This window comes from Pomacea canaliculata, linkage group LG13 (assembly GCF_003073045.1).
Source record: "Pomacea canaliculata isolate SZHN2017 linkage group LG13, ASM307304v1, whole genome shotgun sequence".
Lineage (NCBI taxonomy): Eukaryota > Metazoa > Mollusca > Gastropoda > Architaenioglossa > Ampullariidae > Pomacea > Pomacea canaliculata.
In genome coordinates, this window is record NC_037602.1 from 11,212,135 (window position 1) to 11,236,134 (window position 24,000).

The following is a 24,000-nucleotide window of genomic DNA, read 5'->3' on the forward strand; positions in this document are numbered from 1 at the left end:
GGCCCTGTCGATTGAGTTGCCGAATGACTGGTAGATGTTTTGACTAAATATATGCATGTGCGCTAACGAATGCAAATAATCTGATGAGTCCTGATCGAGGTAGACCACGAGTCCACGACAATCATTAATTGCAATGTGTGAGCCCAATTATTGCAAAAATTTTCAGTTAAGAATATATAGAGTTAAGCTCTTCCTGAATTTATACTCTGGTGTGACGAACGCTTCCCTGTCTTGAGTGCCTCAAAGACTATAAGGACATGATCTTTGACTTCCGGATGAACAAGCTTCGAGGCAGTCGATCAGTATATTACCAGGGCTTCTGCTTACGCAAAAAATTGCGTACAGTACGCATTAAAAGTTCGGAGGACTCCTTCAATTTTCGTCAATGGGGTCCCCTTCAAATTTGGGCGAAGAACAGGGATCCCTTAAAAATCTGAAGAAAGTGATGTCCCTGGGACCCCAAAGAATTTAGCCTTAGCAGAAGCCCTGATTACTATCCATGATGATATGTTATCAAGACAGTCGACTGCTATAAATATTAAGGTATATATCTTCGATAATAAGCTTAAACGGGACATCAACACTGACATATCATCCTATAGATCGTTAGAGCCAGCAACGGCCTAATTATACCTCCTAGGGAAGCTCAGATATGTCTTTAATTTATCATCATCGCTAGGTTCTAATGTTCTATCAGTCCTTCGTGAAAGTCTCATCACTTTTGTTTTTATCTCCACGGCCTCTTCCTAGGGAACAGGAACAGCGTCCAAGATCACCGGAACCAGGAAGAGGATCGACTTGACAGCCTTAATTATGCCATCCTTAGGAAGTCATCCCGTATCCTATTTCTGATTATGTATTGGCATGTAATTGTTCACTCTTGCGGTTTGGCCGTAGGTACGCGATGCCCGCATGCAGATCCAATCGTCACGTCCAAAGCTCGTTCTACGTGCTATACTTATTTAATTCTACTGGACGTGATATATATAGCTATAGTTTTAATTGTACTAGCCTGAGGTGCCTGAGGTCACCAACTGCCATGTATCTGACTTTCTGGGAATATGTGTATGTGTGTAAGTGTATGTATATATAGTGTGTGATTAAGATTATTTCAACATGTATATGTATTTAGCTAGCAGGAGCACTATCTGGAACTGCCCTTGTGGATTAATCAAGTTGTGTAGTATTGTAAAGCAACCAATCAAATCAACCCAACGCGATTGTAATTCAGCGCGAGTTTTCGTACTCGATCGCGGGATGCACCTCTTCTCTTACGCCCTTGGGGAAACCTTATCAGTCTCCAAAGAGGCTTTAGCTGCTGTGATAAAAATGACACATAATTCTTTGCGCTTTCTTTAAGAAAATATTTGGAGAGCATAATAATAATACTATTGTCAATTTTGGTGAACAGCGAATTCTGATACGAAACTTTCGGGTACAATTACAGAAACTTATCATAGGTGTAAAGGCGCAGATGACATATAGTCCATACGTTAACGACTGCACGCATGGAGAACAAATCTTAATAGTGGATAAAAAATGAAATTTTACAGATTTTTGATAAATAACTTTTAATCGAGTGGATCAATAATATTTTTTCTGCTAAAAATTATAACTTTTCGGAAATCGCACGCATTCAGCGAAGGAATCGCCATATTGAAAATTTCTATAAATACCATTGTAATTTCCATTCCCTAAAATAGCACAAGTTGGAAGATTTTGCCGAACCTCATTTTACTGGACAGTAAAAATAGAAGTGCTTGGATATTTTCGTTCATCTCGTGGTTTTGTTTTGGTAAGGAAAGTTAACCTTTATGACGCATCGATTTAGTGGCTATCATCTAGTATACAGTTTGTAAAAATGGCCGGATTGTTGATCTAAAACGGCAAGGAACACGCTTGGTGTCCGTCCGGTTTACGTTTTTTACTGCCGGTTCGGTGTTTTCAGAAGGACTCGCACACAGATATTTTTGTCCTTATGCCACATGGATAGTTTGATCTCTATTTTGAGAATCAATTAAAAAAAAATATTTCGGATCCGTTCATTTGAATGTTCGATATACACAATATAAAGCCTTTAAAGTCCTAATGATAAGATTAAGTATTTCAGTTCTTTTGGTGTCGTTTGCTCTCGATTGCAGAATGTGCACGCTTGTGTGTTCGTGTGCGCGCGTGTGGTCTATAGATGTGCGGTTTTTTGTCCATCTCGTACTATATAGTAGCATGTGTTGCTTCATTTGTCAGTGCTTATGTGCCTCGGTTAAAGTAAAACTTTTACCTTAAGGTATAATGACTAATTGTAATCATCAGATCTCCAAGTTTTTAATTAATACCAATTTTGCTAATCCGATCTGTTTTAAAAGTTCCTATTTTAGCGCATCTTGTCGGACCTCAGCGTTTTCTGAGTTGAAATGGGAACGTGACCTTTCATATCCCCCATCTCCTTTCGTAATGCATTATGTGATTAAAATGAATAATAATAAAGATAAATAATTAACTCTACATAACTATTTTTAGCTAGCTGTTCTTTATCACACTAGGATAGCAAGTTCACTCATTTGTACTTAAAGTAGCCTGCACTTTGGTAGCATTTGAAACCAAATTGTTTTTGTTTTTTGTTGCCCCTTCAACATTCTCAGGTAATCACAGTTGTTTGTGTGTGACATGGATGATGTGTCAAATTGAAATATAGTTGAACATCACCTAGCACAGGTATTTTAAGGGAACAGTACACATCGATTTCAGCTTTTTTCTGGATCTTGGAAACAGACATTTGCTTTGTACCTCACTGCACATGATACCTTTTACAAATATATTGTGCAGCAGGCATTAAATTTAACATTGTTTCCTTTGTAACACTGTCACTTCTGCAAAAAGCCTATTTTGAGGATAAAGCATAAAAAGTTTTAATAGAAAAATTATTTTCCATTTTAAAAGAGTCAAAACAGTGTCACTGCATTTAATACTTATAAAGGTTATCTGTTAATTATTAGTTATGAATATTACCTCTTGTGCTTGTAATTTTAGGCATTAGCTCTGAAAAGTGGAACAATTATTATTAGATAATTAATTTCAGGTAGTTTTCATTTGAAAACCCTAAAATATAAATGCAACAAGTTAATCTAATGTGTTATTATTTGCATTTCCCATTCTGGAGTCAACTTCCTTTCTTGAGAAAAAAAGATCATGGGATGTAACTGGGACTGAAAATAAAATTATCACTTGGCCAGATGCTGGGAATCATCAGAGTGAAAAAATGATTTCTTGTATTATAAAACAGATGGAATTGGAATGGAAAATAAAACTATGATTGATTCAAAATGGTGAGTGGCTTGAAATTGCAAAAGCAAGAAGATGATTTGTCATAAACATAGAATGAGCTAAGGGAAATATTACAGTTATGTCCCTTGTCTAAACAAGTTTGCTATGGAATAACCATTTATAACCAGGTTTGCAGATTTGCTTTCAATTGATGAGAACAGAAATCATACAAAATGTGACTCTCATTAATTAAGACAATCAGGACGACCATTCATCTTCCTTATGACAGGGAAAAAAATGGTTTGGTATGAGGGAAGGAGGTGAAAAGAGCATTGGCTACCCTAGTGATCATTTTGCTAACTTTTTCCATCTGGCCCAACAAATACACTAACCTCTCTTTCCCATGTCAAATCCATTTTTTGTTTTTGTGAGGTTTTTTGGTCTGACAACGGAAGTTTGGTCTTGAATAGATACTAGAACTCCTCCATCTTCTTTTCCTAATCACCCCCAGTGGAGGATAGAGCCGCAACTAAGATTTTGGTTTAGTGGTGGCCTTTAAGGCCACAATACTCTTTTTACATATTACCTACCCTTTTATATTATCCTTAGGTTGGCTTTTATTGATAAGGATGTTATCTACTACTAGTTGAAGTAAGTCCATGAGCTCGCTTTGGTTTTGGCCTGACTGATAGTTAGCACAGTCAACAGCTGTCCCTTAACGAATTTTCAATGTCTTCTGGTAACTACCTGATGCTAGGACAAAAACTTTGCTCATATATTCATAGGGAGGAGAGGAGTGTTTGTGGTTGTATCAGTCTAATTGCTGTGAAATTCGTTCTCCTTTACAGTTGAGAAATAGTTAAAACATTTAAAAAGATTGTTAAGAAGCCTCTGCTGTTAGCTGTCGGTACTTCATAACTGCTGTTCCTTTCTGCTCTTCTTTCTCAGAAATGTCTTCATCCATTTCTTTTCACTTTTTTGTATGTATATATACCAATAACAGTTGTTGCATAAAAATGAAATAAGTGGAAATTACTGGTTTGATATATTGTTGTAGGTTCAGGCATTTGGAAGACTACTTAGCACAATGGGAAGAAAGAAGATACAGATTGTGCGCATTAATGATGAACGTAATAGACAGGTAGGTGTTATTAACAGCTTTAATGATGTATGTGTGAAAGGAGATGGTGTTGCAATTTGAGCAAGGTGATCCAACTATGCTCATGCTTATAGTTAATTTGACCACTGCTGAGAGTGAATTTGATAACTGCTGAGAGTTGATTCAGTGACTGCCAGGGATGACTTAAATACCAATGACAGAAGTCTTGTGTATTATTTTCCACTGTTGCTGTGTTGCTGCAATCTGTGTGCTCACCAGACATAGACAACCATGTGTCTGCTTGTCTTTGCCACCGTTTGGACATGCATTAACACTTGCACTGGGCATCTTGGGTTGTGCACACTTTGCTCTTTGCATGTTTAGATTTATGTTTTTCAAATAGTTTAACACACAACTGTAGACTGACTCACCATGAATGCCCAATCTTTTGATGCAGTGTTGTTGTGGCAATATGTTAATGTGCAACATTCTCTTTTTCTGCCTTGTATTTCTAGCTGTTGCTGTTTCTCTGTGTAACTACTTGTTGATAAGTTTGCTTAGTGTTTGAGCATGTGCTTTTCATTTTGAATCTGTATTTTGATGTTATTTCTTTTGTAAATCACATTGAGTTGACTCTCCAATTGAGAAATGCACTTTATAAATATGCTTAATGATAATAGTAATATGTTGCTAGTAACCTCACCAGTTTAGAAAACTGTGTAGCATTTATGTATTCTGGTGGAAGTGGCACATGAATGTGAGTGTGTGTGTTTTTAAAACTCTGAAGACTGAAATAGTAAGAGAAGCTAGAACTGCAGAGGAATATTTTCTCTACACAAATGCAATTACATTCACATGTAGTGTTGTCATAAGGAACTTTGGTAACTATTGGTGGAACTTCTGGTAAATATGCATGACAATTGGGGAAGATGTCATAAAAAGGATCAGTTTTACAGCTCCTTTCACAAATTCCTTGAGGGAGCAATGACACTAATGAAGGGAGGAGATAAAAGTTGTGAATATGTACTATATCTAGGAGTTATTAGTTATATTATACTGAAAGGTTCAAAAACAAGACACCCAGGTGGTACAATAACAGCACTAACACAAATACAATATAAACCAACAAAATACAATATAAAATGGTAAGTAATGTGTTTAAAAAAGCGTATTGTGTCCTGAAAGGTCCTCCCATTTTTTAACAAGGAAAAAAAATAGCTGCCAGAAGAGTGGCATTGCCATAGCAACTGCAAGGACAGAATCACCTTCCCTTGGTCAACACTACTTAGTTGTTGTCTCTGAGACATGATTAAGAGGACACATAGAAACCAGCAATAAACCTTCCCAGGATCTCTAAAATTACTGAGTTGTTGTTCATAAAGGACAGGGCTTGCTTGTGCACTGCATGTTTTCTACTGTTCAATTCTGGGTTGTCATATGGATATGTTTGGTTGTGGCCCTATGCTCCACTGGGGGTGAATAGGAACAAGAAGAATATGGATATGTTGCACAGGGTTCCCAGGTCCTTGCAAGGTCCTTTTAAGTCCTTTTATATTGAATTTTCGCCAAAAGGCCTTTTAAGTCCTTTTATTTGCCATGCGGTCCTTTCAAATTCTCACACAGGTCCTTACATTTTCTCTGTGACCCTTTTAAGTCCTTTTATCGATAAAATATTACAACAAATTTATTTCCGGAGTAGACTTTGGCGCAAAATACCGACGATTTTTCGCTGCATTGCTATTTTAATCACATGACTACCCAGTCTCGCTCGCGCGGGAACGTCCGTTTCGGCCTTTCGCGAGTTCACTCTCGTCGTGTCGACCACATTTCTTGTCTGCTTAACAATTTGAAAGATGCCGGGGAAGTGCTCTTTTCAGGAGAAGTGGCTAAAGGAAGACAAGTATAAAGATTGGTTAATAAAAGACTCGAGCAATAAACATTTGGCACGATGTGCTGCCTGCAAAATATCTCTGAATCTTTCATCAATGGGCGAAAGTGTTCTGAAACAGCACATGGTTACCGAAAGACACCAAAGGCAAATAAAAGTATTCTGAAAGATGCGCGCTTTTGTGTAACTGATTACTTTCGTCATCGAGAACATCCACAGCCCGCTCAAAATCAGACGGCACCGACCAGCTCTGCAAGTGTGTCCAGTAAGTTGACAATTATTTATCTTTAGCGATTCATTTAGTTAACGATGTGGGTACTTAGAAAAACACATTAAATTAAAGCGTGCATAACATTTTGCGGGTTTTTTCCACTCTTTATTAAGCCTATCGTCTAATTTACGGTGAAGCCAATAGCTTAAAGATCAGTAAATAGCAAAGAATTATTTAAATTAAAAAGTTGAGATTTTCATTTTCTCATGATTCGAACTACAAATAGAGTTTTATACAATCACGAATCTTACTACAGCTTTGCTGCAGAAAATTGATCTGAATTTTTGGCATCTGATCAGGAAAGATTAAAAGAAAGTATAATTAATAATGTATGCTTATTATCCTATTTTACCAGCAAATACATTATTTTTTGGATTTTTAAAATCAAACAATTTAACATTAAAGCTAAATCAGTTAGCTGAAAATAACTTTCATTTTCAACTATGCTGCCATCTTTATACTTTAACTTAGTTTAGTATTATTTATATTATCATGTCATTAATTATTGCTTTTTGAAACCTGTCTTTTATTCAGACAGAACATAATGTTTACAGACATAATGGTAACTTAAATGTTTTCTTTGAATAGGTTTCGTGATGAGCAATGAACGATTGAAGGCAGAGATCCTGTGGACTCTCAAGATTGTGGAATCACACTACAGTTTCAGATCTGCTGAAAAGTCTGCTGAACTGTTTCGACTTATGTTCCCAGACAGCCAAGTAGCTGCAGAATTTAAGTGCGGTCAAACAAAAGCCAGTTATCTAACTTCATTTGGGCTTGCTCCTCACTTTTCGAAATTGCTTCTGGACTGTGTAAATTCGTCGCCTGAGTATGTTCTTTTGTTTGATGAATCTTCTAACCATAAGACTCAAACTAAACAGCTGGATTTCCATGTTCGTTACTGGAGTGACAATGCTGTAAGGCAGTGGTTCTCAAAGTGTGGTCCGTGGACCACTAGTGGTCCGCGGGCATAAGTCAGGTGGTCCCCGGCTGACAGTCGTCATATGTCAGCAAAGTGATGTTTAAAGTGATGCATTCCTTTAATTAACATTTTAATTACAAAGAACGAGGTACGCAGTTTTATGTCATCTTATTACTATACTACTTTTACAAAAGTACATTTAGTTTTGAATTGTAATGAGACAAATGCGGCAATTTAAATTTGAAATTCATAGTACAGACTGATTTTTAGGCCTTGGTGGTCCGCCATATTTTTTACTTAGGCCTTGGTGGTCCGCCATAGCTTTTACTGAAGTAAAGTGGTCCGCGGTCTGAAAAACTTTGAGAACCACTGCTGTAAGGACTCATTACCTGACCTCGGAATTTTTGGGTCATTCCGCGGCCATAGACCTTCAACAAAAGTTCAGTAAGGTAATTAGCGAATCAAACTTCAAGCAAGCTAATTTACTTCAAATTTCTATGGATGGACCTTCTGTAAACCTAAACCTTCTTGAGAAAATTAATAACGACATGATTACCAATCACAATGTTGGTTTGTTAAATGTGGGCAGCTGTGGACTCCATGTTATGCACAATGCATTTAGGCGTGGGTGCGAGGCTTCTCAATGGAGCTTGAGTCATTTCTTACATCTGCTTATATCTTGTTCAGAGACAGCCCAGCCAGAAGAGAAGATTATATAAAAGTAACTGGTTCCACATCTTTTCCAGCCAAGTTCTGTGCTCACCGATGGCTTGAAAACAATTCTGTTGCTGAAAAAAGCAATTGTTATGCTTCCATACTTGGAAAAATTTGTCAAAGCTGCAATGGAGAAAAAAATAACATTGCCAAAGAACAAATCTTTTGATATTGTAAAAGCTGGAGTCTTATCTACCCCTTTGCTTTCATGTCGTCTGGCTTTCTTTAGTTTAATTGCCAGTATACTTGAACCTTTTTTTGAGAAAAATACCAAGCTGATCAGCCTCTTCTTCCTTTCCTTTGTTTAGACTTACATGACATTATGAAAATCTGATGCACAAATTTATCAAGTCAAATGTACTTAATAAATGTGAAACTGCCCTCCAACTTGTGCAGGTTGATATATGCAACAGTTCTAACCATGTCAATCTGAGCATGATCGAACTTGGCTTCAGGGTTGATAGACTACTGGCTGTAGCTAAGAAACAGTCATCAGTAAACGATGGAACTCTCATGGCCTTCAGAGCTGAATGCAGAGATTTTTTGAAAGCAGTTGTTCTAAAATTGCAGGATAAATCTCCACTGAAGTACACCCTAGTGAGAAACATAACTTTCTTAAACCCAAAGACCATGGGGGAAAAAGACAAATCAATACAAAAAATGAAAAAGGTTTGTTGTATTGCCAAGGTGTAAAAGGGTTTTGATGATGTGACTTGTGACAAGGTATTGTCAGAGTTCCGTAATTTTCTTGACAGTTCTGCAGGTGAGTGTGGTAGTAAGGCTTTTGACCCTATGACACAAAGACTGGATAGTTGGTTTTATGATGCCCTTGCTGGAAAAAGCAGAGTTTCAGGTGTTGTGGTCTGTTTGTCAGACAGTTACTCCTACTCTCTCATGGTCAAGCTACAGTGGAAAGAGGATTTTTCATTCAACAAAAGAAACAGTAGCTGACAATCTTTAGTCAGACTGCACTAAAAGCACGCAGAGTAATTCTTGATCATATTCACAGTGTGGGAGGGGTGGAAAATGTTGAGATCTCCAAACCACTGATGATATCCGCTTCTAGCCTATGGCAGGTATGAACGTTACCTCTCTGAGCAGAAGCAGCAGAAGGAAACAGAAGAAAAGCAGGTCCACAGAAAAGATTAGGAGATGAGCTGGTAATACTCACAAAAAGGCTAAAGACACCCAGTGCCGAAGAACGACACCTGCTGGAACTGGCTGACAGACATATTTCCAGGCTGAAGAGCAAAAAAAGTTTTTCACTTATTGAAAGATCTAACAACATGCGTTTGTTAGCCAAAGACAAGAAGAAGGAGATAACAAAGATTCAGTCAGACATTGATAGATTACAGGAAGAAATTAAAAGGTGTTTGAATTGTGACATTCAGAATTAATGTTTATTTCAGTTTAAATAAGCCTGCACAATTCTGTACATGTATGCTATGGAACATGTTAAAAACCAGAACTATTTAGAGGAAATTAGGTTGTGTAAAGAAATTGTATTGTTTAGTATTGGTAAAGCTGTAGGGGTGACAAAGAATTGAATTTCATCAATGAAACTTTTGCTTATAGTAGATGGATTGCTTTGTCATTTTGTAATCTTAATCTTATGTGTATTAGTATATCATGCTGTTTATGTATATGTTTGCATGTGTTACATGTATGTGTAATAAGAATGCTTAATAATATCTCAAGGTTAAAAAAATAAATGGGCTGTAATGCTTGACAGTTTCGACTCATTCCATCTTTGGTTAGCATTAGGATCACACTCTTTCATTCCTCATCTGATCCTCCAATCCTTGGCATTCCTTTAGTCACAAGAAAATGTTTGGTCTACACATCTGTACAACACTAGTGCCCTTCCGTATTCGCAAAAAACGCTCTTTTTTCAAAAGTTCTTTAGAAACTTACTCTTTCTTGAACTTTGATCTTCTAGTACTACTGTGCATAGCTCTATTCTATCTCTCTCTTCCCATTAGAGTGTGTGTGCGAGAGAGAGACACGTGAATGACTTTTTGTATTACCAAAGAATGGCTTTCAGGTTTTGCAATTATATTACTTAGATTTCTAGAAAACTTGGAACATTAACGGTGTATGTTATCAGCGGCTAAGGACACTTTTTAAGTTATCTAATCTAATATGGCAGACAGGCATCAAAATTAACTCTTGATTATTTATTACTAGAAATACATGTATTTGAGAACATAGAGAAGACACAGATTCATAAATAATACATCTTTCCGACCACACAAGAGAAAAACTTAAGCATTGATGACTGTCACTTAGGTCCTTTCGAATGCATGAAAGGTCCTTTTAAGGTCCTTTTTTGGCACCATCCCTGATCCCTGGGAACCCTGGTTGCAATTGCATGCATTTTTTGTGGGTTCAATGACCTTTTTTGCGTGATTGCTGGACTGAGCACACACAAGACCAGACTGGATTGTCATCAAATTCATGTTGACTGTTAACCCATACAAATTCGCTGAAAGAATTTTGAAGGATGTGCTTAGTTGGTACAAAAGTGATTAATAAAAATGTAGAAAATATGAAGGTGGCTTTTCCATTGTTTTGAGCAGTATATCAGGATTCTGTTAACAGGAATATTTCAGAGTTTATGGGTGTTGATAGCAGTATGTATTAAAAAAAATCAATGAATATATCATTTTTTATGAGGTACACTCTTAAAACTCCATCTACTTGAGCAAACTCATATTCTATCACATGACCTACAGTTAGAGTTGTTGCCCCTGAGGCCTTCAGGCCCGACGTTAGATCTAGAACACTGTGTACTCTGTTGACACTGTTTCCTTCAGTTTCTGTGGCTTTACGCGAAGCTCTCGCGCTGACCACAACCGCACTATCCGTCCGATGTGTGCAGAGACCCATTGCTGGTCCACAGTCCGAACTGCTTTGCTGACTACACGACGCAGGATCGAACGACGAGGATGACGGAACGAAGAAATGAGGGGAGGATGAAACGTAGAATGGCGGGGGCGGATAGGGCAATGTAGAGGAGGTGTCGAAATTGAAGAAATGTAGCGACGGCAAGAAACAGGACGAGGTTGACAAGATCACACGAAGAATGTATAAGATGAAAAAAGATGACTTGACGATAAAGAGCTGTCAGACCTGACAAAAACGCGTTCAAAAACACGCTTACAAAAAGTCGGTGGAGAAAACAAAAGAACAACGGTCAGTAGGTGGCCTCAGCATGAAACAAAAAACTTCCCCCTCCAAGACCCACCTATAGCTATATGACCTTATGTAGCCATATTGAGTTCTCCTTTCACAATTGAACCCACAAAAAGGGTGCGCGCTCAAAGCGCTACCCGGCAGACATATCTCTAAATCAACTCCAGTGGGGTACTCTAATCAAGGACGTGTATCGGTGGATTGCTGTCTGCCAAGACCAATGCTTAGCCTCTTGCGAAGTGATCCGCTGTTAGTCTCGGCGAGCCTAAACAAAGAATGTGAATAAACCGGAAGCCATGTCGTCTAATGCCTCGTTTTAGTAGTTAACTGGAAAAAAAAATCGTCTGCCAGCAGTTCAGGGATATTCGGGATCTAATACAGTCCCTCTCCTAGCAAATAACATTGTAATCCTAGTGCAGTGTAAAGATAGACTCGCACGCACACACAGATATCTTGTGGGATGTACTGCATGCTCTGGAATGCTTGTGAAGCAGAGGTGTCATACACAGGAGCATGAATGCTAGTCATGTTTTAATATCAGCTAGCAGTCACGAGTGTCTTACTGGCCTCCACAACTCTCTCCGGTCAATTGTAGGGGACCAGTGCCTATGAACAGTCTATGATTATCCCCACCATGCTATAATATGCCTTCACTGGTTCAGTCCGGAAATTATTGAACAAAAGAATCTGGCTGGATACAATACAAAATCTGATATTTGCAGTGTGGGCATCTTGGCCTGCAAGCTGGCCAATGGACAACCACCTCTCATAGACATGCCTATTACTCAGATGCTGTTAGATTAATGGAACAAAACCTATGCTACCTTATTCCACTACCATGGGACAATTCCTCATACTTCCTTGATTCCAGAATTGACAACTGAATACTGTTAGCATTTATCATGCATGTGTGGTGTTCTTTGCGTAAAGCACTTTAAGTTCATTGTAATGGTGGCATAGAAATCATCATCATCATCATTATTATTATTTATTTCAAGTCGTAAATCAGAATCCCACTGGCCAACTGACCATAGTTGCTGAGGATCATTTCATCAAATAGCCCCTGCTACATTATAAAATAGGGTCAGATTAATTTTAGATAGACACATTTGTGAATTTTCACAGAACCATGTTTCAGATGTAATTCTTAGCAACCCTAAGTTGTTGCAGAAATATTTGTATTGTCAGTATCTATCATTTAAGCTCACCTTCCTTGTTCATCTGTTTTTCCCTTTAAACTGAAGCCACTTAAGCAAACTCGCACCTGATTCTTTAAAAACAGTTTTTTTGTTCTTTGTGTTACCGATAATTTTCTGTTATTAATGTTATATTTGTTAAAAAGAATTATTATCAATATTTGCATGTTTCTCATACTCTTTGCAAATAGAGGTGACACCAGTTTTGTGGGATGTTAAACAAGAACAACTTCCATTTTTAATACTAACAGTCTTGCATGGCTACAAAAGCTTCAGTGTGTGCCCATTAAGTTCAGATTATTGGCAGGATACTCATATTGGACTTTAATAATTTAAACTTTATTTTTTAATATGTTTCAGGTAACATTCACAAAACGGAAATTTGGCCTGATGAAGAAAGCCTATGAGCTGTCTGTATTGTGTGATTGCGAGATTGCCCTTATAATCTTCACAAGCAACAATAAACTATATCAGTATGCAAGTTCTGATATGGACAAGGTCCTTCTCAAATACACAGAATACAACGACACTGTTGTCAGCCAGACAAACAAAGATATTGTGGAGGTTTGTAAATCATGTTGACTTTGTATTTAATTTCACCTGCAATAATGTGTTGGTGGGGATATGTATCAAATGTTTAATGCACTTTGAAGGAAAGAAGTCAGTTGGCCAGCTATCAGAGTGTGCTGCTCTGTGGCCTATTTTAGCCCCCTGGATTTGGTATGCAGGGTGATCTGTGTTGGGAGAGAATGGGATTCTGGAGGTTCTGGTCCCAGATGGATTGTAGCCCATCATGCCAACACACCTCTTTGGGATGAACTTCTCCTAGATGGGACTTAGTGTGACCCACACCAATCAATCAGCTAGTCAAGCATTGTGCTAGCTTTGCTAGAATGCTGTGGCCTGGCTCATGGTGATATAATAATAGTAATAAATGCAAAATTTGTAAAGCGCATACTCACACTTCTAAGGACCATGCTCTTAGCACCTAAGAACAAGAATGAAACATAGACAGTATGCACGGGACAGGAAAACAAACAAATAATATATGAACTATAAAAGAATAAACAACAGTACTAACGAAGAATAAAATCAAATACAGAAAATGCAAAGAGGAACCAAATAACTAGAACAAGACCTGAGAGTAACATAATATTGCATAAGGAAGGGTGTGAAAAAGGACTAGCATTATGGGGAAAGGTTGAGTAATGTTTACAGAAAAGGGGTGTCTTCAGTGCTCTTGTAAAGGATTCAATAGTGGGTAGGTGGAAAGGGAAAGAGTTCCATTGTTTCGCTGGACAATAACTAAAAATCCTGTGGCCATATATTGTTGTTTTGGTGACAGGAAGAGTAAGGAGACGATCATCAGACGAGGAGCAGTGTTTTCTAGCTGGGATATAAGGGAAGAGCCATTCAGAGAAATGTTCGGGGCAGGTGGCAGAAAAGAAATGAAAACAGAGCACAGACAGTTTGTACTGGTTTCGAGAATGGATGGGTAGCCAGTGCAGAAAACAAAGGAGAAGAGTGGCATGCTCCCGTTTCCAAGCTCTAAGCACCAGATGTGCAGCAGAGTTCAATACTTTCTGGAGTTTGTGAAAAAGGACAACCAGCAAGCAAGGAGTTGCAGTAATCAAGCCTGGATAGAACAAATGCACAGACAAAATGTTAGTACCACGCATAGACAGAATGTGACGGATGGCGCTGATCTTGAGTAGCTCATAATAGACAGAATAGGATGTCTTCTTCTCAAACATAAGAGGGCTTTTGTTTTATCATCACTGAGTTTAAGTTTGTTTGTTACTATCCAGTCTTTGACATGGTTACTACAGACTTCTATGGTGCTGGTAGCAAAGTGAGATTCAGCCGGTGGAGTGGAGCAATACAGTTGTATGTCATCAGCATATGGTTGATGAGAAACCTTGTGAGACTGGATGTAAGATGAAAGTGGCGTCATATACATTATATTAATAGAAGAAGTAGAAAAATGTTATTGCTAGGTGCCTTGAAACAGGCATTCTCTCTTTCTTTAGTGATCCAACCTGATAGGATCCAGCAGGCCCTGTAGGGTTGTAAGGGGTACTTAAGTATTCAGAGGTAGATCACTGACTTGGTAGGCTGCACCTCACTTTCTTTTGAGTTTGTTTTTAGCGAGGAAGGGAACTCTATGCCTGATATTTTGATTGGTAGTAGAGTAATTCCTATGGTCATGTCTTGAGATAATTATCAAAGAAAGAGAATTTAACATTTTATTTTTGTCATTTCTGTTATTCTGTAGGTATTTAGAATTTGTTTTCAGTACTTGGTAATGTTTGTTTTACATGCTGCATTTTTAACTTGGTGACAAACTCATTAATAAAGAACAATGTCTTTCATTTGAATGAATAGCAAAGTCACATTAAGCCATTGACAATTAAATTTCGTTGCTTATTCAACTTTTTCAAAATCTTCTTGTAGCTTCTTAATAAGAAGGAGAATAAAGGAACTGATCTGGATGGGGAGGATGAAGATTTTCCACTGACACCACGGACTGAAGAAAGCTATCGTCGAATTGATGAGCAGTATGCACGTGCAATGCAACAAAGCTCAGTCAAGGTGAGTTTTATATTGTGCCTTTCCACATTAAAAAAAAAGACTTTATGTCAGCTCCAAGCCCCAAACGATATGGTCTATGGTGACACAATTAGAGTTCCCCTCTATGTACACTCCAAAGCCTCATGCATGCAATACTGGTTATGCCTAACGAGGCTTGACCCCAGCAGACAGAAAGCATATAATACGCTGGTCAAGCTTCATAATAAAGGGAAAGCCTGCTGGGTGTCTGAAGTGTGTTTGGTTTTGGCTATGCCTGGGAGAATCAAGGTGTGCATTGAAATACTCAACTCATCAATCTGTCTCTACCTTCTCAGCCTTAATCAATGATACATCATATATTACTAACCTAGGCAGATGTCGTTACCGCTGTTTTAAATGACGTAAAACTGTCAGTAGCTAAACGAAGAAAAATCCATCTGTTAATGTCACCCTCTTTGGATGTAATTGTTTATTCCAACTGAAATTATCATGTACCTCTTAAATTGTAATATTTTATCATAAAATTGTGTGAACTATGTTCACTCCCCGCATTGTTGAGGCCACGTGGCCTAAGGAATAAAAATTTCGTTCATATATGTGTTTTGGTCAGGGTTAGTGGAATGAAGAGGCAGCCATTCAAAGTCTGGTGTATCCTATGCAATTGAAATAAAAGCTGGTTGAAATACTTTGAGAATCACTGGTTTAGACCACCAACAGTCTACTGATCAAGTTGCTGCTAATGGCTAGGGTAGGGGTAATAAATCTTGACCAGTGATGTGATATGCTGACCTAAATAGGACTGCTGTGTTGAAGATTTTTAGTAGTTGATAATATCCTGAATTGGTCCAACATCAAAGGGTGACCAAGGACACCCAAAAATGCATTAAGAGGCAACTCAACCTCTGAATAAGATTGACCATTTTAATAAGATCAACTTTCAGAATCTGTGTGCTGGCAAGCAGAGATCTGTCTTGAGGAAATGTTGTGTGGGACATACTTATGCAGATTATGTTGGTGGTGTAGAAAACATATTTTCTACTTTTAGCAAAGTTTGGTTAGAGTTAGACCACCAACCTTGCACTGGTCAAGTTGCCACCGTTCCGGCTAATGACCTGACAGGCTGGTCAAGGTGGGGCCCATAAATCTGATCAGTGACAAGGGATATGCTTGCCACATGTAGGAAGAGATGACTCAGCCTCGGACTACAAGAGGATCATCACTTTCATAATCTGCATGATGAGACTGGAAGTCCATTTTGAGGAGATGTAAGAAAGTTGTTGTTTGCTGGACTCAGTGTATGTAATGTTGGAAGTTTATGCCATCGTGAGGTTAGACTTATAGTATTGATGTTGCAAGAAATTAACTGTGGATTATGATCTGTGAGCATTGGATTATGAACGGTGAACATTGGATTACGAACTGTGAACGTTTATGAGGCGAGCGATGTCGAGGAGAGATAAGTTTTGAAATTACATTCGGACCTAGATGTAAACTGCTACTGTATATATGTACTGTTTTATTGCATCTTCCAGTTAAATTACACTTTTTTGTTTCATTTTATATATATATTGATCTATTTTACTGATTTGGTGTATAGACATGTACTAAGTGTTGTAATTGGGTGTGGTGGAATGGTGGTCAGAAGAATTATCCATTGCGTGACAGAGCATTCAGCTTTTACAACTGGCCAGCCTGCAAACCTTTACAGATGGGACTAAATTTCTCATACATAAATGCAGATGAAGGTGGATTTTATATGTGGACTGTGGATTATAGCTATGTTTGAGTGAAATATTGATTGAGACCAAGTGAGAAGTGAGAAGAAAGAAAAGACTTGTGGAGGCAGTTTCCAATACCAGAGTTAAGTTCTCAGCCTTAGTTGCTAGTGTGACGTAAAGCACAACCAACCGACCGTACCATGATAGAGTTTATGTCTGCATAAAGCACATTAACCAGCCATAACATGCCAGTGTGTATATATATTTTTAAACATTTATTTTGTCTCACAGATACATAACACATGGCAGTATATTTCATACTAGATGCATTTGCATGAATGAGCATCAATTGGTATGTTTTCTTGACAATTATTTTATCGTTATAAATCATTCAAAATAAGTAAATAGTATCTTTATGAAATGATTTGGTAAGAAACTCAAGGGAAAATGTTTGGGATTTTACTTATTTTGCAGAGTCTAACACCATTTCAGAATGCAGTTCCTGTCACTGTGCCTACTCAATACTCTCAAGCTCAGGTCCCTGTGACAGGTGCAGGTTCGAACACTGTTGTATTGTTGCAGCCACCACCATCAACTGCAAATTCTTCGAGTACCTCACCAAATACTACAGGTACTGGTCGTCTTAATCAACTCAACTTAAAGTGATAAGATTGGCATTAGCATTATCATAATAAGTTCTTTCTTGCGGTAAATGCTTGTACATGTAGTAGCACAATGGTTGTAAGATTGAGGATAACAAATCTAGGGGACTGATGATGATAGCTATGAAATTATGCAGATCTGCCTCTCGCTGGACTTTCTAGAGCAGCTATGGATTAGAATACTGACTACAGAGCCACAGTTTTCTTTTAAAAGCTAAGGCATTTTGGCATCCAAAACTGTTTGTTTTCAAGATTACTCAGTATATTCTCGATCTTCTCCTGATGTCACTAACCCGTGTTTTCTGGAATCATCATTAAATCTGTAGTGATTGCCCTTTACTGCCAGAACACAGCAAGTCTTCATATTGTTCTTTGTTCTTCATCTTTGTAGCTATTTTATGGATCCTGTTCAATGCAATGAGCTTAAATTTAGGCTGAGATATCACACTATACAAATTAACATTATTATTATTTGTCATTCCTTTCATTCATCTCTTGACAGACACTGGCTGATGACAGTCGCTCTTCATCAGCAGTCATTGGTTTTGGGTTCCATGTGTGAAATTTGGAGCAATTTTTATAGGAATTTGATTCTGAATGCCTGGGTTCTTATTTTTTGCTCAGCAATCAGAGCCTTACATCTACACATTATGAGGCTGTCCTCATATACTCATATTTTTCTCATCTTTTTGTACTTCAGTGATGAGTACATTCAACTAAATTTATATGCTTAAGGACTATCAGACAAATCTTTCTTTAAGGACCACATTGATATTGTCCCTATATTTCTGTTCTAGAAGCATTGTTTGGTATGACTGTTATAATGTTGTATAAAGATATCCTGTCAACTATAAATGTAATACTACTATCAACTACTGGTTATAAGTTTTCACTTTTTTCCTGTAGGAAGCCACATCAGCTCAATGTCTTCGCGAGCATCACCTCAGCCTCAGGGGACTATGACTTCAAGAACATCCCCAGTGCCTGTTGCACTACATGAGGCTATGCCTATTTCAACATCTTCAAAGAAACCAGGGCTCAAGGTCCTGATTCCTGATCGTGGAGGTGGTGGCATTATAAATGTAAGGTTGTTAATGTTATAATATCACAGCAATGATTACAGTGACTTGTGCAGGAGTGTATCATTTTTAAAAATAGTTCATTCCTCTTGCTGGCTTGAGTGGTAAAATCTTAGAAAACACATTATATATATAAAACAGTATATATATAAAACACATCGCAATCTGTAGGATTTTTCTTTTCCTTAACCGTCATCTTTCCCAGACCTATAGGCCTGGCTTCTCATGCCAGAGGCTAACACCCATCCTCTCTATTGGCTGGGTGACTCAGCTGGCCCTTTCATCTATATTTTTTCTAAACAAACATCTCTCTGTCACACTACAGTTTTATCTTTCCTGTCTTCTGTCTTCACTGGTCTTTCTCCTGCCAACATTTCTTTCAGGTGTTGACTTATCTTCCACAGGTCTCTCTTCTTTTCTTTCTAATGCCACTTGGACACTCACTGGGACATTCTGGGCCAAAATAAGTTTTTGGCTACCATTCCCTGTCTTTCTGATCGCTTAACTTTGTGCCGTCTGGTGCAATAGGAGAAAGTAGTTCTCATTCGAAGACGGTTAGGACACACCTATGCCATGCAGCTGCACTGCATATTTTATGAGGTGAACCTCCACCAGGCTCTCTTTGGTGCTGGGGAATGTTTACAATTCTTAAAAATTGTTCTGTCTCCAGAGTATCCGCCAGCATTTTTTTTAAAGCTGTTTCTTTGTTTTCCCTGTTAAGATCTGTTCCATTGGCAACTATTTTTTCATTTTTAGAGTATGGTTTTACCATAAGATTTAAAGTTTTATATCTGATTAGTCTTTGGTTTGGGGTTTTGGTTTGTTGGTGGCTTTATGAGCTACAACACTCCTTTTACTTAAAACCTATCATTTTAAAACTTTGTTTCTTATGTTGGCTTTTGTTTTTGGGGATTTTGTCAAATCACATGGAATTTCTGTTTCTTAAATATCTTTATGTAACATCTTTTCTTGCTATAATGTAGCCTTAGTTGCTGGCACGGTGTAAAACATAAACAAGCAAAGTCTTTTGAAGCCATGATATCTTTTTTGGTTTGAGGAATCTTTTTGTTAGTTCATACAGTTTAGATACCCAGGGGTATTAATATTATTAAAAATTTTATACCACTCAATGTTTCATTGTATTTCTAAATGGAATTAATGAGAAGCTTTTTAGTGTTGCATCAAAAAAATATGAATGTAGACCACAAAAAATATTTTCGCTGTATTCTGTCTCATTTTAATTTGAGAGAGGTTTTGTGTTCGCTACTCAGGTATGACATTCACATTGTTGCTAAAGAACACATTCTGCAAATTTTGTAATGTGTATCTTTACAGTCTACGTGTTTTTTTTTTTCGAAAGGGAGAGATTAAGCATGTAATATTTTAAAGTTTTGTCTGATATTGGATTTTGTGAAGATTTTTATTTCAGGCTTCAAGGGGTGCTGTGAGTACTGCTTTAGAAACCCCTGCCGTGTCAATAGCAACACCAACTCAACAAGCTGCACCAAATTCACAGCTGCAAAATGCAGTTTTGACAGCAGGTATCAGTGGGGGCCTCCCCTTTTATTTGTTTGTTTCTTGTTTGTTTTGTTGTTTTTTTTTTTGGCAGATGTGTTCCACCTTACACCTTATGCTCCCTTTTTTTGGTGAGAGGGTTGTGTGTGTTGAATCAGAAATACATTACACAAAGTTTGTAGGGTTCTTACCAAGCCTTACAAGTCACACTCTTTCACCCCTTTTCTGCTTATTGGGACTTTCCTGCTCGTCTTCCATTTGCAAAATCAGGATACTCTCAGCCCTTGTTACTTGGTTCCTCTTTGCATTTTCTGTATTTGTTTTTTATTTATTATCGGTGCTGTTGTTTATTCTTTCATAGTGCATATGTTTGTTCTTCTGTCCCTTGCATGTTGTCCATGTCTTCTTGTTCTTAAGCACTAAAACCATGCTTTTTAGGAGTGTAATTATGCACTATACAAATTGTGTGTTTATTATTATTATTACTAAATTCTACAGTACAGATCAGTTCCAAAAGCAATATGTTAAGTAATTTGGCTATTACTATTCTTTAGTGCCCCGGTTCTCAAACGGTGGGGTGCGCCCCCCCAAGGGGGTCATGAAGGTGCTCATTTTTTAAAAGTTTCTTATCCCGGCATTAGTGAGATTAGCTTACATTGCTGGCTAAGGGGGGCGCGTGGATGTACCTTTGTTCGTCAGGGGGGCGTCACAAGTAAAAGGTTGAGAACCGCTGCTTTAGTGATTCATTTTTTGTATGTGTCGATGTCCAGTTATTTGGATATTATTAACTGATTCCAGGAGATTTTCAGCTTGGAAGTGCAGATTTGGCAGGATTGTCACCTTTGGTGTATCAGTGGAGTGCTCAAGGAGGACAGGGTCCACTGACAGCTGCTGTATGTGCTGCAGGCTTGACGTTTACACCAAGGTAAGAGCAAAATTGTTTCTTTGGTTTTTTTTTTCTGCAATTTAAAAAAAATTAAAACATGCTTGTCTTCACACAGTAAGTCCAAACAGATTCTAAGGCAAGATGATAATGTTGAAACCTGATGTTTCACTTTTCTACCTCAGTTGTAGCTTTACAGGAAACTCTTCTCATACATTCCACCTCTTTTTCCTTCAAAGACTTTCAAGTTTTGCATCAGAACTCACTGACATCCCTTCAGGTGGGGTTGCTCTTTTTCACCACTGCTACTATTGTTTAGCCAAATACCGCTTTCCACTTCTCTTCAGGCTGTTGCTGCCCAGATTACTCTGAGCAAGACTGTCACAATCTGCTGTATCTATCTTTGACCTTTTGCTCGGATCTCCTGATAGGACCTTGAGAGGTCTTCTGACTTCTGACCCAACTTCCTTATCCCATCCTTCTTTGGGGGACTGCAATGAACACCATCATTTAATAAATTGTTCTGGTTTCCAGAGTATCCACCAGCAATTTTTTACAGCAGATTCTTTGTTTTACCTGTTAGATCTGTCCCATTGGCATCTATTTTTTTTTTTTTTTCATTTTTAAAGAAAATAGGGTTTTACTATAAGATTTAAGTTTTTTTATATCTTGTTAGTTTTTGGTTTGTGGTTTTGGTTTGTTGGTGGCTTTTTGAGCCACAACACTCCTTTTACATTTTATAAATAACGTATCATTTTTGTTTCTTAGGTTAGCTTTTGTTTTTTGGGGATTTTGTCAAATTGCCAGCGATTTCCATATTTTAAATATCTTTGTGTAACATTATCTTTTCACACAGTGATATGGCCTTGATTGCTGGCACAGAGTAAAACACAAACAAATAAAGCACCACAAGCCTGTCCATAGGACCAGGATATGGCGCTGTATAAATTCAATCTGTTACTATCATTAAGGTTCTGGCCAGTGGTGGTCGTTTAAGCCACAACACCCTTTTTATCATATTACCTATCCTTTTTCCTTATGTTGGCTACTGTTTTGTATCACCTCTTCTCTTCCCATGATATAGCCTTAGAACCGTAAAATGCAGCCAACCAACCATCTTCTAAAAATCGCTAAGTTCAGCCTACTAAAATCACAGGTCACCAAGTCATTGAACAGTGTTAGGTAGATCAGGTTGCACACCCAAAGAGTAAGAGGTAAAATTTTAATAAGAATCAGAATCAAAATTAAAATTCTTTTTTGGGAACTTCCATTTTTTACCTTGAAGAACAAATAAGAATAGACTTAATTGGCTCTATGGCTTTAAAGAGCCTTCACTAACTGATGGTCTGGCTACAATATTTAGTGATATGGACTGTGATCAGTCCAGCTACAATATTAGGCATTTTATACCTTTGCTCTTCTTTTATGAAGTATTTTAAAAAAAAATCTTACTATAGTGTATTTCACTAGCTGATACAGTGGTGTAAACAACGTTTAAGTATTTTTTGTTGACTTCCTTAATTGATCAGCAGTAGAAGTGTAATTGTGAATATAGTTAAGAATTGAAACACTTTTTTGATGTGGTTACTATGTTTTCAGTGGTTCTTTGTCATTTTCCACTTCTGCTGGAGCCATGCCAATCTTATCAGTAGCACCTCAAGCTGTCAAAGGAGTAACTCAGGGAGTAGTGAAGACTGAACCAGTCTCCCCAAATCATGAAATCAACAGTACAGGAGCTACAACAGTATCTACTGTTACAACATCCTTAGAAGCAAGCAGTTCTGGGAGATGTCATGGTTCATCCTCTCCACAGTCTCCAGAATATGATGAAGATGAAGAGGATGAGGATGAAGAAGAGGATGAACCTCAAGAAAAAAGACTAAAGCTCAGATCAGATGACTGAGAGCAGTGTGGACACAAACTAACACATAATAAAGAACAGAAAAAACTGTTGTGCTACAATTTGGTGATTATTATTTGTAACTTAACTTTCATCTTAAACTTTTGCTTTTAACTCCATGACCAAATCTAAAGCAGAAAACAACTATGCAATATATGAACATGGGATTTTTTTAAACTGGAGATGACATGAAGAATGAAATAAGATCAATTGCAAAACAGCAATAAATGCTTCTTATTTTATTAGTCATTAAGTTTTCATAGACATCTATAATTATAACCCTAAAACTTTAATTTTTTTATATTCTTTGATTCTTCCAAAACTTCATAATTCTCTTCTTTCTGCATTTCCATTACTTGAAACTGCAAACAAAATAGATTTAAGTCTGTCAGGTAGAATCTTCTCATTAGAAATGTTTTATATTAGAAATAACAAAATAAGCTTACTTGTTTTCTGTGGTGCTGTAATATCGAGTTTATTGTTGAATTTCATGCTAAATAACTTTTTAAACTGTCAGTTTAAAGATTTCATCAAAATCATCATATTTTTTTCATTTTCATTGCATTCTTGAAATCTTGATGGTCATAAATGCATGATTGAAGATTTCTTTCTCAACCTTTTATTTCTCTGTAACTATTAGAGGGCTATATGTCATTCTTGTTAATAATTTTTAACATGTGATTATAAGGATAACAAAAGTTAGTCTTTCACTTTTTTTGCCATTTTTCCTCTCAAGCTTGTTGCATTTTCTCTCAAAGGTAATTGCATTTTATATTTTATTAAGCATCTCAGAGGTTAACTTAAATCAAATGTGAAATTAATCTCAGAGTTGTTTGCAAGTTAGCAAAAGATGCAGTTGTTATTAGCTCTTTACAAAAGTGCATAGTTAATTTTTTTCAGTAATGGTCAGTTCTCATTCTCAGAATGTACCTCATTCTATAAAATCATTTTGACATTTGTATAATGTTCTATCACCAAATTATGGACATGCTCTTAACACTCATCAATTTACAGTAGAACATGAACTATAGAAAGTTCTAAAACAATTGAAAACATTGAAAGCTGTAAATAATATGAAACAGTAAGTTGTGGCTTAAAATGTAAGATGTATTTTGAACAACTGTGC

At 37.3% G+C, this 24,000-nt stretch overlaps 1 protein-coding gene across 1 annotated transcript; it reads left to right on the forward strand.

The window, feature by feature from the left end:
• The first annotated feature begins 1,639 nt into the window (after positions 1-1,639).
• LOC112554230 (myocyte-specific enhancer factor 2C-like) lies at positions 1,640-23,994 on the forward strand. The gene is made up of 9 exons (XM_025221912.1): positions 1,640-1,795; positions 4,319-4,402; positions 12,907-13,110; positions 15,001-15,138; positions 17,310-17,466; positions 18,404-18,579; positions 20,006-20,117; positions 20,890-21,016; positions 22,574-23,994. Exons 2-9 carry the CDS (start codon positions 4,349-4,351, stop codon positions 22,875-22,877), a joined length of 1,272 nt encoding a protein of 423 aa, XP_025077697.1. The 5' UTR covers positions 1,640-1,795; positions 4,319-4,348; the 3' UTR covers positions 22,878-23,994.
• The last annotated feature ends 6 nt before the right edge of the window (positions 23,995-24,000 follow it).